Source organism: Adiantum capillus-veneris, chromosome 11, assembly GCF_014529385.1.
Source record: "Adiantum capillus-veneris isolate H3 chromosome 11, ASM1452938v2, whole genome shotgun sequence".
In the NCBI taxonomy this organism is placed as follows: domain Eukaryota; kingdom Viridiplantae; phylum Streptophyta; class Polypodiopsida; order Polypodiales; family Pteridaceae; genus Adiantum; species Adiantum capillus-veneris.
Window position 1 is genome coordinate 101,083,795 of NC_140941.1, and position 13,961 is coordinate 101,097,755.

General features: G+C 43.8%; 1 protein-coding gene across 1 annotated transcript in view; it reads right to left on the minus strand.

Moving 5' to 3' along the window:
- Positions 1-13,961, minus strand: part of LOC147447734 (mitotic checkpoint protein BUB3.1-like) — a 74,533-nt gene that overhangs the window by 21,288 nt on the left and 39,284 nt on the right. The window contains exon 2 of the mRNA XM_086523450.1: positions 8,597-8,727. Within this exon, the coding sequence (XP_086379576.1) occupies positions 8,597-8,727 (131 nt within the window). The remainder of the gene's footprint in view (positions 1-8,596; positions 8,728-13,961) is intronic.

A 13,961-nucleotide genomic window follows, 5' to 3' on the forward strand; every position in this document is an offset into this window, starting at 1 on the left:
ATCGCTTCCGCTGCACCTAACGGCATATGTCCACAAAGGTCGGTGTGGACCAACTCCAAAACCATGGTAGATAAACTTCTAGAGTGCTTTGCAATAGCCTATGTATGCTTTGGAATAGCCTGTCTATACCTTGTCTTCCCTCTACCATCTAGGATGGTCTCCATAGTGCCTTCGCCGTGAATAGGTATCACCAATTTGTTGCTAATAAAGACAGAACCACAATGTTGCCACATGTTAGACAACTAACCCTTCTAAGGTGTCATGTGTCGTGTGGCACCGCTATCAAGAATCCAATCTTGAGAGTCTCGAACCGCAAGAATTTTCTCGATATGCGATGTTGCCAAAGAAGACAAAGGTTGGAGCCTTTACTACAGAAGCGTCTCCAAGCTGCCTCGGACACTTTTGCCAATAATATATCTATATATACACCTAGATAAATCCAGGATAAGCTGAGATTCACGCTTACAGGAAAGTGAAGGTATAGGCCCATGGTAGTCACCCACAAGACAATATAACCATCAACTCCATCATGCATAGTGCTAATAAATGGGGGTAGTCACTAAAAAGACATACTACCCACATTTTTTAGCTGGAGAAAAAAAATGCAGAAACATTGAGACAATGATCTCGAGAAACCCTAGGAACAAGGGTCCCGCCTCATGCCAGCCTACCGAGTAGGCAACACCATGGAATGCACCACCAAGAAGGTACGTCTACTTCAAGTACGTCCGGGCACAATCACAAAACAACCCTCACTCCCTAATCTACTCTTGGGAGATAATGGAGCCACCACCTAACAAGAGCAAATGCAAACAAGGCAACCCTTGTACATTGTACTTTTTGTGATCAATCAAGTAAGAGATCCCGAAAGGGACGCAAGAATTTGGGGCCAGTGCATCCGAAAGTGGAATTTCGTCGCCTCGTGTCAACTCTCCTCGTTTCTCTCTCTATTTAAGTTTTGTCGAGGTTTCTATTCGTGTGTATGCTTTTCTAGCAAGACATGGGTACTCTTTCTTGCTAAGAAGTATGATGCTCTTGGATAAGTCAAATTGAAAACCAATCTAGCTCTAAAGTTCCTATCTTACAAACCAAGAATGGGGGTGAAATTATAACTTTTCATTCATTTCTCTTTGCTAAAGGCATTCAGAGGCAAACCTCACCCCTTAACACAAGAATGTTGTGGAAAGGAAGAATTGGGTAGTGAAGGAGATGACACACACTCTCTTTGAAGCATGAATCTCTCTCTCTCTCTCTCTCTCTCTCTCTCTCTCTCTCTCTCTCTCTCTCTCTCTCTCTCTCTCTCTCTCTCTCTCTCTCTCATGGTCTCCCTCCATTGGGCTACCCATTGACCCCCTTTCACATGGCCTCCCCAGTGGTTATAGCCCACCTCCCTCTCAACATGAAGTTCTCGATCACCAACAAGCGGATACCAACACTTGATATTGAAGTGAAGGAGTGGAAAAAAGAGATGGAGGAGACCTTTCTTCAAAAGATGGAGGAATGAAAAGAAGAGAAGAACCTATGCGAAAGGATTTCTCGCGTCGAAGAGCAAGCGGCTTTACAAGAAGCCACAACCCGAACTCTCAAAGGTGAACTTCTTGCAGCAAAAAGTGGGCGGCTCGAAGAAGGCGAAATTCAACCATCCATGATGGAAGAATTGAATAGCATGAGAGAAGAAATACGGGTTATCAAGGAAGATGAGGAGAAGAAGTCATGGGCCGCGGTCATCTTCGCAACACAAAAGGAAGTAGAGGAGGCCGAAAACTGGATTGAGGTCACCAAGAAAGGGAAAGGTAAGGAAGCTCCCTGTACACCCACTCTTATTAACATGACCCTCAAAGAGGAACAAAGGAGGAGGAAGCGGGCTCTACATGTGTCAAGGACATAAACAATGTGGAAAAAGAGGTCACAATCCTCAAATTCATGATGGGGGTGGACAAGCCTTCACACACAAAGGCATGGAGAGTGGGCATGTAAGGTGCAGCAGAAGTGAATGTTGAACTTTGCTCAAGATGACTGCTCCGAATTGTGCTCAAGGTTCCTTTTACTTACGGAAGGGAGAGCCTTCCATTCCTTTAGTGAGAGAGTGCAATGGACACAAACAAAGTGAATGGACACTGTGAATGAAGGTGTTGAAACTAAGAGATAGAGAGAGAAGAGAATACGACACCAGAATGTTGTGAAAACCCTGCTTCGAAGGCCCCACTCTCTATGGCGAGAGCGGTCTACTTATGATTGCACAAATCTCTACAATGCTTGGACTTGCCGACAATGTCGACGATGATGAGGACGACGACGAGACGGGCTGTAATCTGAAAATGCTAAGGGCTAAAATCTGCATATATTTATCTGCTGAATTCTGACTCTATGTAGGTGACAATGTCGATGGCGACAATGCGACGACAACGTGCTGAAAACGCAGATGCTGAAATCTGCGTTTTCCGGGCTTAATCTGCAAACTTCGCGGGATCTGACCGTGTGGCGAGGATCTGCTGCGAGAAGGTGAGATCTGCGAGGTTCGGGGGTTCTACTGCGGAGTCTGATTGCTGAAAACTGAAAACGCTGATCTTCTTGTTGTCTTGTCACGAGGGAACTGCAAAAACGCTGGGTGTTATGCTGCTCCAAAAATGCTAGGCTGATTTGATGTCATGCAGGAAGAATCTGCTAACGCTAGGGTTGATCTGCTATATCCTGCTGTCGCCAAGCTGCTACAAGTGCAAAACGCTACGCTGATCTGCAAATTGAAGGAAACGCTAGCTGTTCTTGGTGCAAAACGCTAGGTCTTGCTGCTGATGCAAAAACGCTAGGCCTGCTGGGGGTCCTATTGAGAAGGTGCCTATTGAACTGAGTTCATGCTGCCTCTTTTGCCAAAAAGTGCTAGCGCTAGGTTTCTATATATACAAACTTAGTGGATTTGCCCTACCCAGTTCCCAACAAGAGTCACTTAAAAATAATAAGTGAAAAATGTCAAAAATAGAGAAAATAGGTCTATGCACTATAAAAATGCTCCTGATGGGTTCTGATTGTAAATCTGATGGTCATGCTCTGTGCAACTAGAGGATATGCATCTAATCTAAGTGTCTGGACATGCATGGTCTGCGGACAAACTCACAAAAGTGCCAAATCACTTCCTATTCTAGACTGACTTGACTGAACTGAACCATGGTCATGCTGTAGCTTGTCCACGGACACATAGGGTTGGATGTGTCACGTGACAGGGCAAGAAGAGTGGTGGCCCTAAAGAATCTTCAAAAGAGAGAGTTCTCATACTACGCTTCCCCTCCTTGCAAGAGAAGAAGAAATTCCTGAAAAAGAGGCCTACTCTCAAGAAGACAAGTATTTCCCTCGGTGATGATCTCGCTCTCTCACAGCTTGCGCATATGAGAGAGGTAATGCTAGAGATTACGACGGCAAGGGAGAAGGGAAAGACGGCCTTTCACAGAGATGGTCGGGTGGTGATTGTAGAGCGGCACTGTACATGACGGTGCGAGACCTATGTGACCAAATTGGAGATGGCTACTTGGAATTGTAATGGATCTATGAGGTTGGGCGTTGGTGCCTTTGAGGACAATTTCAAAGAGAGGGACATTGTTTTCTTCTCAAAGACTCACCAGGCCCCTAGATAGCTTATACCACATGTGGTGAGATACAGATGGGAGACAGTCCACAGGACAATCGCGAGATCTGAGCATGGGAGTAGAGGTTCAAGAGGAGTAGCAATGCTATTTAGGGAGGAGTTACAGCCACTACTACATATTGTACAGAAAGATGATCATGCTAGATACATGTGGGTGAGGCTGAGAGCTCACATAGGCCGATTTCTATACATTGCCATATGTTACTTCCCCCCCACTACGTCAGTATATGCTGCACCCAGAGGACAGTCGCCTTTCTCTATACTAGATGATGATATCATCCTCCCAAGAGACTTCAATGCCCGAACGGGCAGCTCTCAGACAGTCTTCTACGACACTTTAGATGAGATGCTTAGAGAGCTGGATGTGGGTGACTTGGGGCTTGACAGATGCTCACATGACAAAGAGCAGACGAAGTATGGGAGATACCTCACGGAGATGACGACCACACATGGGTTAGCCATACTTAATGGCGTAAAGCGATTTCCTGGAGCAGCCGGTTTCACATGCTTTCCACACAGACACGGGGCCAGTACAATGTACTATGTTATGGCACAGCCGAGCTTTATTCCTTGTATTCAGGATTTCATAGTGGGAGTCAGACCAGTGGGCGTAGTAGTGGATCATGCTCTTTTGACATTGTCCGTTTCATTTCAATATAGTACAGCCCAGACATCACGAGGCAGGTCACATACCCGTTATACATTTACACTAGAGACTAACTCGGTTTATACAGAGGAAGCCGTTTATGCACAGTGAGTCTTGGTCTGTCAATGGAGGAGTGCACCACTTTCCTGACTGAGACACTGCATGGTGCAACATCAAAGGCATACCCACACACTCAGTCGGGTCGGAGGCGACATTCTGGGAGCATGCCCCAGAATAGTTTGTATGATGAGGAGTGCAGAGAGATGAGAGCCCAGCTCCATAGAGATCTTCTTTTAGGAGTCGTCACTTACAGACAGTCTCGGATTGCTTCTCGACGCCTTGTGCAACGAAAAAAACGAGCTTACTTGGCCCAGATGGAGGGAGACTTGTATCAGCTGTTCTTGAGTAGACTCAGAAGAGGCATGGCGATTCTTTCATGAGCACTCCCCTCCCCCAGTGATTACTTCTCCTGATGTGTGGGGCCAGAATGCGACATCGTTATATACAATTCCTCAACAGGACCCCCTTCCAGATCCTACAAAGCCATGCCCACCTACCAGCGCCTCCTTTACCACTGAGATGGTAAAGAGAGCTATTGACAGGATGAGGACCAGTAGGGCATATGATCATGATGGTCTAGTAGCAGAGCACTTTATACATGCTAGAGATATGCTGGTAGAGGTTCTTGCAGTGTTGTTCAATTGTGCCATGTGTGAGGGGTTACCTGAGACTTGGAGGTTGTCTACTATTGTGCCTATCTTCAAGGCAGGTGATCCTACAGAACCTAGGAATTACCGCACTAGTATGGTTGGGCACACATTGGCACGGTTGTATGCATCCATTCTTGAGCAATAGTTGAGTAATTGGGCAGAGGATGACGGTGTACGAGCAAAAGGCCGAGCCGGTTTTAGGAGGGGTTTCTCCACTCTTGATCATATTTTGACACTCAGAGCCATCATTGAGGAGGGCAAGTCACATGGGAGACGGATTTATTATAGCTTTGTGGATTTCTGCAAAGCATTTGACATGGTACCGAGAGCTCGATTGATGCGCAAACTGCAGGAGATGGGGGTGCCCATCGTGTTGATTTGGGGGATTATGGCTCTATACAGATCAGTGATGGGACATGTACGCACCCGGAGGGAATATCTGATTTAGTTCACTCCACCATTGGGGTGAAACAGGGTTGCCCATTGTCTCCTACTCTATTTGGTGTGTATGTCGATGAGGTGTCTGATTACATTGACAGAGAGGGTGATAGAGGAGCCCGACTGGCAGAGACGTGGATCCCATTGTTGTTATATACCGATGATATTGTGTTGATCTCTAACTCACCAGAGGGTATGCAACGACAGTTGGATGCATTACACAGTTTTGCAGAGGATAGTGGAATGTCTGTAAACCTTGGTAAAACCAAGGTTATGGTGTTTAACACCACACCACAGTGGATCAGGAGATCAGCACCAACTTTCACATATAGTTAGGGGATTATAGAGTATACAGATGCATTACACTTACCTTGGGGTTGTCTTCACTGGGCCGAGGTTTTCTTTGGGGGAGCAGCAAAGACTAGATTGACTAGAGCTTATGCGGCCTTGGGAGGCTTGGAGAGGATGTGTTCGTAGGTTCAATTCCAAGAACCTCGGACAAAGTTATGGCTCTTTGATACTTTAGTAGCCTCAGCTATGTTGTATGGGGTACAGATATGGGGACCTTCTGTAGGCAAGGATGGTTGGAGACGTATGGAGAGGCCCTTGGTATCTATGATCTCTCGACTGATCAAAGCCAAGGCCTCCGTACCCCACGCTATCATTCGAGCAAAGCTAGCTGCCCCTCCTATGGAGATTGAGGCACTTACCAAATCAGTCTCCTTTGTGCACAGCTTGTGGGATGCTACTAGAGACAAATATGCTAGACTGGCCCTTGAGTCTTCCAAACAGTTAGCTCTTCAGGGGGACACTTCATGCTGGTATGCACAGATGACATCATGGTTTCAGATGCATGGCTTCACCATGGACAAGCTGCCCCCTTTCCAGTACTCTCTTCAGACACCCTCGATGTCTCTTACACGGGTGGAGATTACTAGACTCATTCGTAAGGACCTCCTCCAGTTGGATACCAGGAGGACATGGATAGAGCCGCCATAGGAGTTCGACACGAAGATGGCTTTCTATAGAGAGCATCTTCTCCACCTCACAGGAGATGGGTTTGTGATTGGACCCAGCTACATGGATACACATATGTCTCATGGTTTGCAATGTGCCATTGGTCAGATACGCACATCTTCACATCAACTGGAGATTGAGACTGGTAGATTCAGAGGGATTCCAACAGACAGCAGAATATGCCACTTATGCCAGCTAGAGCTAGAGAGAGACAGAGCTACATTACATATGTCATTGCATAGTGTACTATGAGATTCGGGGCCGTTTCCACTGCTTATTCAAAGATGGTTTCGGTCCTTTCTCTAAGGTCATGAGTTATGAGGCTCAGAGATGTCTTGGGCTATATCTACTTGAGTTACACAAATATAGAGACACTTTAATGGGGAGAGCTAGAGAGAGACAATCCCAGAGAGAGATTACAGATTTCTTTCACTAGATATGGGACAGCTAGAGGAGTAGCCATCACTGCAGAGCTCGGCTCCCACTCATTCTACCACTACCGGCACTCTCATCAACCGAGCACTGCAGCTACGGAGATCCGGACGGCCACGATTGAGGAGAGGGGCTACATAGCATCGACGGAGACTACAGCAGAGGATTCAAGCCATACTGTCTCGACATCCAGAGTGCAGATGAGGATGGATTCTAGTAGTAGTAGTATTTTTGTTCTAGTCCTTTTGTACCCAGACATAGTATCAGATTCACTATTTTGTATCAGATTGGTCTCATAGGTCATTTTGGCCTTTTGAAGACGTTAATATAACATTTCATTTCATTTCTCTCTCTCTCATTTTGGGTTGAAGTTATGGCTCCATCAATTTACCTTCTCAACCGCTCTCTCACAAAATCGGTGGATGACATCACTCCATAGGAGGTATTTACAAGTCATAAACCTAATATTTCTCATTTTTCAGGTTTTGGATGTGTTGCTCATGTTCATGCGTCTTCAAAGAGGAGGGCTTTGGATGCTAATCCAAAGCGATAATATTAATTATTTGGTGGTTGTCTCTCACTCCAACAAATTTCAATTTCGGGATCCTTCCTTGGAGGATATTGTTCAGACTAGATTTGCTCTTAACTCGCTTGGAGCTTCTTCATCTCATGCTAATATTGACCCATTCTCAAGTGCTAACATGCTTCAGCCTCTACTAGCACCTCCACCCCACAAGCCATTTCTATGTATGTTCCTTCAATTCTTCCTCCCATTCCCTTGGTCTACATCTCTCTCATGCTCTCAGGTGAATGATTAGGGACTCCATCCAACTACAATAAACAAATCTGGACTCTTATGCCCACATAAGCCTGAGCCACATTACTTACCACAGTTCTACCTAATAAGAAAGCTTTCTTCCTTGTCTACAAGTAAACTCCTCCAATGGTTGCTGTTATATAAATAATAGTGCTCCAAATCTGATACGGAAACAGTTCATGCAAGACATGAGGTAGTTTTCATCATTCTTTTAAAGAGACTCCTCTAGAAGACTAGGAACCATATGTTCTTGTCCTTGCACTCTATCCATCTTGAATGGACTTGTGTATGGTTGAGAGACATGCATTTGCTTATGAACATTGGGGCTAAAACATAAGAAGAAATACATACAAGGTACATTCTCTTCACAAGTGCAACAAGACAAAACCCATTCTAAGCCACAAAATGAGCCACGTCCAAACATTCATTTGAGCTTTCACCAAATATGATTAGCAAACATTTTGTCCTAGAATTTCATACTTCAAGGGAGTAGGTTCACAACAATCCATTGTATGTTATACATGTTGAAATCTATGTATATATATGTATATATATGTATACATATATATACACACACACACACACACACACACACACACACACACATATATATACATACATACATATGTATGTATATATACATACATATGTATATATATATATATATATATATATATACATATATATATATACATATATATGTATGTATATATGTATATATGTATATATATATATATATATATATATATATATATATATATATATATATATATATATATATGTATATGTATATATACATATACATACATATATATATATATATATGTGTGTGTGTGTGTGTGTGTGTGTGTATATATGTATATATATATATCCAAGGCTTCCTCTATAATAATAGTTACCTTCTTACGATGGTATCAGCACCAACGCTGAAACCAGAGTTGTCATCATGGAAGCAACAATCAAGAACTGCACTTGAATGCCCATATTGACCCTTCAAAACATTGGCACTCGCATCATAAAGCCTAACATTCTGCACCAATTGCAACAGGTAAGAAAATCACTAGCGACTCAAAAGCGTTAAAACATCCAGCATGTAACATCTTTGTTTACTACTAACATATGCACAATCATTATCTATACAATCTTCTGTTCTATAAATTTAGGTCTTACAGATATCGCAATTGTTGTAAAGACGTTTAATAATACCCCCCTTCCCATCTCTAACAAAGAAAGGCTGGTACTTCTCTAAGCCAGAAAACAAAGTCAATATAGAATGCTGAGCAATAAGCCTAACTGAAGTACAACGCCAGTGCATCAAGACCGGGTTAAGATAGAAACTATACAAGAATATTCATCCTAAGACTTGTAAAAGAGATTATTGAGGCTCATGAAAAAGAAAGCGTAGTTGCACCTTCTACTAAATAACAAACTCATTAGCCCAATACAATCCGTAAAGAACAGGTGTTGCATATCATTTGATTCCTTCATATGTTACAAAAAATAGCCATAATCTGTGCTTGCAGAGCAATTTGAAAGGTGTAAAGCCTACACAACAGTCTATGATAAAAATCCTGCCATCAAGACTCGAGTAATCTCTCAAACTCTCAAGCTCTAGCCCCTCCCCTTCTCTGAAGCAAGTCCCAAGCTCTACAGTTCTCTCCCTCTCTCAAGCAAGTGCTCTCCTTCGCATCAGCACCAATGTTTTGTAATGCTCAGGAAATGGAGGATCATGTACAATGTACTAGAGTCTCACTCATATCTTGGAGTTCTTTTTACACACCCCTCTTTTTCTATGAGAGGGGCAACACCTGAAACTGGCCCGTAGGGCAGTAGGTGTTGGCTTTCACCCGAAATTCTTTACTTTAGACACACACACAGAGAACGTGCAAAGGAAACCTGCGACGGGAATTAACACTTAAGTACACACACAGCTGGGAAGCTAGAATGCCCCGAGCAAACGCCAACAACCTGTAGGCCCCAAAATTGGCGCCCCTTTCGGTATTTCTTTATTCTTTAGTAGGGTAAATTACAAAGAAGAGTCCTGGGAATCCTTCACCTGTATCCGGCTAGATACATATGTTTTGGCCAAATTTCGGTAACATAACAGCCGCAAAACTTGCGCGGAACCAATTCCCCTGCTAGCTTCCACTGACATATACCCTCTGATTCCAGCACAATAACAATAAATTCAGCTCGCTATATTTACTGGTTTTTGCCTTGTTTTCAGCCCCAAACAGTCCCCTAGCTGTTCTCTGCCAATGGGGCACGATTCCCAAGAGTTTTGCCTCCGTATGGCTGAAAAACAGTCAATTTTCTGCTCATACACAGCGCTGAATTTGCACCTGTACAGTGAGGTTATGACCCTCACCGGTGCCTGCTTTGGAGTAGCAGCTAGCTATCCCTGTTCCTACTCAAGGAGGCTCTTGCCTCAGCACAAAAGCATAAACCCACACAATTGTACATCAGTCAAATAAAGAGCCCTCTTGTGGGGCATCACATAACTGCACGGAGGGGAGAGAGAGAGCAGTGTGTAGCGTGCAGGGCATCACTCCTAGCACCACACTGTACATGAGAGGAAAAGAAAGCACTCCATAGCTCTTAACCTATGACAAATGCAAAAGGAGGCCTCCCAGCTTATAATTCAACGCTACCTCTTCCTTTGTGAGGCAAGTTCACAGAAATGTGCCACTTGGCGCATTTACAAGCATTTTCCCGTTTCGTGTTTGCCGTCTAAAAATCTCCCAACTGGTTGCTCAGTTCACTTCACGGCAGAGTTGTAAAATGTTCCCCTAGTCATACCGGAGGTGTAACAGACTTGGACACTCCAAGTCAAGAATCAATCACAACAACACCAAATAACCACTTCAAAACAATTCACAGATCACAATAGATTTGCATTGTCCCGGCGGAGTTCCGTGCCTAGAGATATTGGCCCCAAAGACTGGCGTCCCTTTCGGTATTTCTTTATGTATTGATCAATGATCAAAGTACAAGAGAGCGGTTAGGGTTTCACTCTCAGTCTCTGCGTCCAGATGCTCTGAGAAGTGAGGCCCTCACCGCATATTTAAATGTTACAAGCGGTGCCCAAAAGCAAAGTCCCAAAAGCTTGAAAGCAAAAGCACATTCTCTCTCTCTCTCAATGAGAGTAAAAATAAAGCATATTCTCTCTTCCAATTTCCTTGCAAAGCCAAAAAGCAGAGATTTGGATCGCTCAAAAAAAAACAAAAAATTTGCACCTCCGCGATTTTCGTGAATTAGGGTTTCTGACAGAAATTAGGGTTTGCAAGAATTTTAGGGTTTTTGGCAGAAATTAGGGTTTCTGATGTCAGTAGCCACATCATCACTTTGTGACACACCCCCCTCTTGAAAGCATTGTAATCGACCGCGATTACGCCTGCAAAACCGACAAAAGCCATAAACCGTCTTAGCAGACACTGACCGTTAGTACCTACGTACTAGGGACACACATCTAGCACATGTACCAAATCGACAGACACATCACACGACATCACAGGACATCACTAGACATCATATGACATTCAACATTCATTCAGATCTTAGACCATGATTTATCGGCAATGTAGCTAGCAATCACATCTAGGTCCAATCGGGACCTCATCGATGTTCGATTGACTAACCCCTATTGCAACTATGTCTAATTCAAGATCAATCAGACCAAAATGCTGCAGTCATTTCGGCTATCAGTTCCTGCACTCAAAAGAAGTCGAGAACAAATCAGTATCTTTATCAAGAATTCCATTTCATAAAGTCATCCAGCAGAATACTGTCAGCTCTCAGTATCCTTGAAGCTCAAAGAGACATCAGTGACTTTAGTATCAAAATCAAGGCATCTGTTGACAAAGAAGGCGAGTAACTCCCCTCTTGTGCATCCCACTGTACCAGATCTTCGGCCAAGCTGAATTTTTGGGTTCCGTTTGCAGTAGACTATGCTAAACCAAAACATCGAGGTAAAGTTTCACGATCCGAGTATCTGCTAGGTCCTCCTCCTCCATCCACTTCGCATCAAGTACAAGATAGTTCTTGAACTTAACCAAGAACCGCCTTCGAACTTTACCTTTATTCTTTGTATCCTTATGTGCCAAAATCTGTTCAGGAACAAGGATCTCCTCGTTTTCTTCCACTTCGGGTTGCTTATCAGGCTCCCCATCATCAGGCACATCACCCTTAAAAGGTTTCAAGAGACTCACATGGAATGCATTGCGAATCCTCCAACTATCTGGCAGTTTCAATCGGAAGGAGACATCATTTATCTTTTCAAAGATCTAGAAAGGTCCGTAGTATCGCATACTAAGCTTTGGAAAAAGCCTCTCCTTTCCCTTTTTCTTTCTTAGGCGTGCCTTCTCAAAACGTAAGAGCACCCAATCATCCTCCTTCAATTTCAAGTCGCGACGATGGCGATCCGCTACCTTTTTCTGTTGTTCTTGAGGCTTCTGCAAAGTCTCGAGAATCTTGGCAAACGCCGTATCCAAAGCTTGCGAATATTCATCTACTTCAAATATCTAATCTTTCGTGCTCAGGAAGGATGGAACCTTCGCAGCACTTTCAACAATCTCAAATGGCGTCTTCCCCGTCGAGGAGTGTATCGTGTTATTGTAGGCAAATTCCACCAAGGGTAAGTTCTTTTCCCATTGAGTCTTCTAATCCGAGATACAAGACTTCAATAAATCTAAAACCACTGAATTGGCAATCTCAGATTGCCCGTCAGTCTGCAAGTGGAACGATGACGAGAACTGCAACCGCGTGCCAATGTTCTCCCAAATTGCCTTCCAAAACAAACTCATAAATCTAGGGTCTCTATCAGAGACCATCATCTCAGACGTGCCATGTAATCGGAAAATCATCATGATCATTCTGTGTTCTCAAGATATCAAAAATGAAATCTATTGCAATACTTTCCCAGGGACGGGTGGGTATGGGTAAAGGCTGTAACAATCCCTGTGCCTTATGCCTGTCAAACTTGACCTTCTAGCATACTAAGCAACTGCGCACAAGTTCTTCCACATCCTTTTTTGAGTCTCGGCCAATAGAAGTATCTCTCTACCCCCTTCATGGTGGTAGCAATGCCGCGGTGACACGTAAAAGGTGGACAGTGGCATTCAGTCATAACCTTTTCCCTCAACAGTTGTGTAACGCACAACATGGTTTTTTCTCATCAAGTAACCTTCCCGAAGGGAGTATCCGGCTATTGTCTCCCCTTCCCGTATCCATGTGAAAATAAATCTGCAAAATCTGTATCTTTCTCATAAATCTGTACTGTCATCTCCAGCCTAGAGAACAATCGGCTCTCTTAAGCAATGACATGGCCTTCTTGCATCAAGACCGCACCCAGACTACGACCATAAACATCACAAAATACTTCAAATGACTTCTGCAAGTCCGGCAAAGTCAAATCTGGTCCTGTAGTCAATTTCTCTTTCAATGTCTGAAAGGCCGTCACCTCTGTGGATCCCCACGAGAAAGGGACTCCTTTCTGTATCAAGATATGCAAAGGGGAAGCAACCTCTGCAAACTTCCGAATGAACCGTCTATAGTACGAACGCAGTCCCAAGAAGCTTTCAACTTCATGGACATTCTTCAAATCGGACCAATCACGGATAGTGTCTATCTTGGCCGGATCCATTTGCACTCCTATTGTTGAGACAAAGTGTCCCAAAAAAAATGTATCTCTGAAGCATATGATCTCTGTGTTCTGCTTCATTCTTGGAGAAAACAATGATATCATCATCAAAGAAAGTGCCAACAAATAGCCTGTACTCTTGAAAAATCTTGTCCATCATCCGGTTAAATGTCGCAGGAGCATTGGTTAAGCCAAAAGGCATCACCAAGAACTCAAATAACCCAAAAGTCGTCCGAAAGGCCGTCTTGTAGACGTCTCCCGGCGAGATTCGGATCTGATGATATCCACTCTTCAAGTCAATCCTGCTAAAGCACGAGGATCCCTGTAACCTGTCGAGTATATCATCAATCCTAGGAATCGGAAATCTGTTCTTGATAATGATTTTGTTGAGAGCGCTATAATCGATGCTCATTCTCCAAGATCCGTCTTTATTCAAATCCAACAACAGTGGAGAGCAATACGGTGAACTACTATGCTAGACAAGACCCTTTTCCAAGAGGTCTTTCACTGAGTTCATAATCTTTTCATTTTGTACTCGGCTCACACGGTTTGGTGGCCGATTCGGTGGCGTGCTTCCAGGTATTAGGTCAATGGTCTGATCTTCAGGTCCTCTGAAAAACAATAGA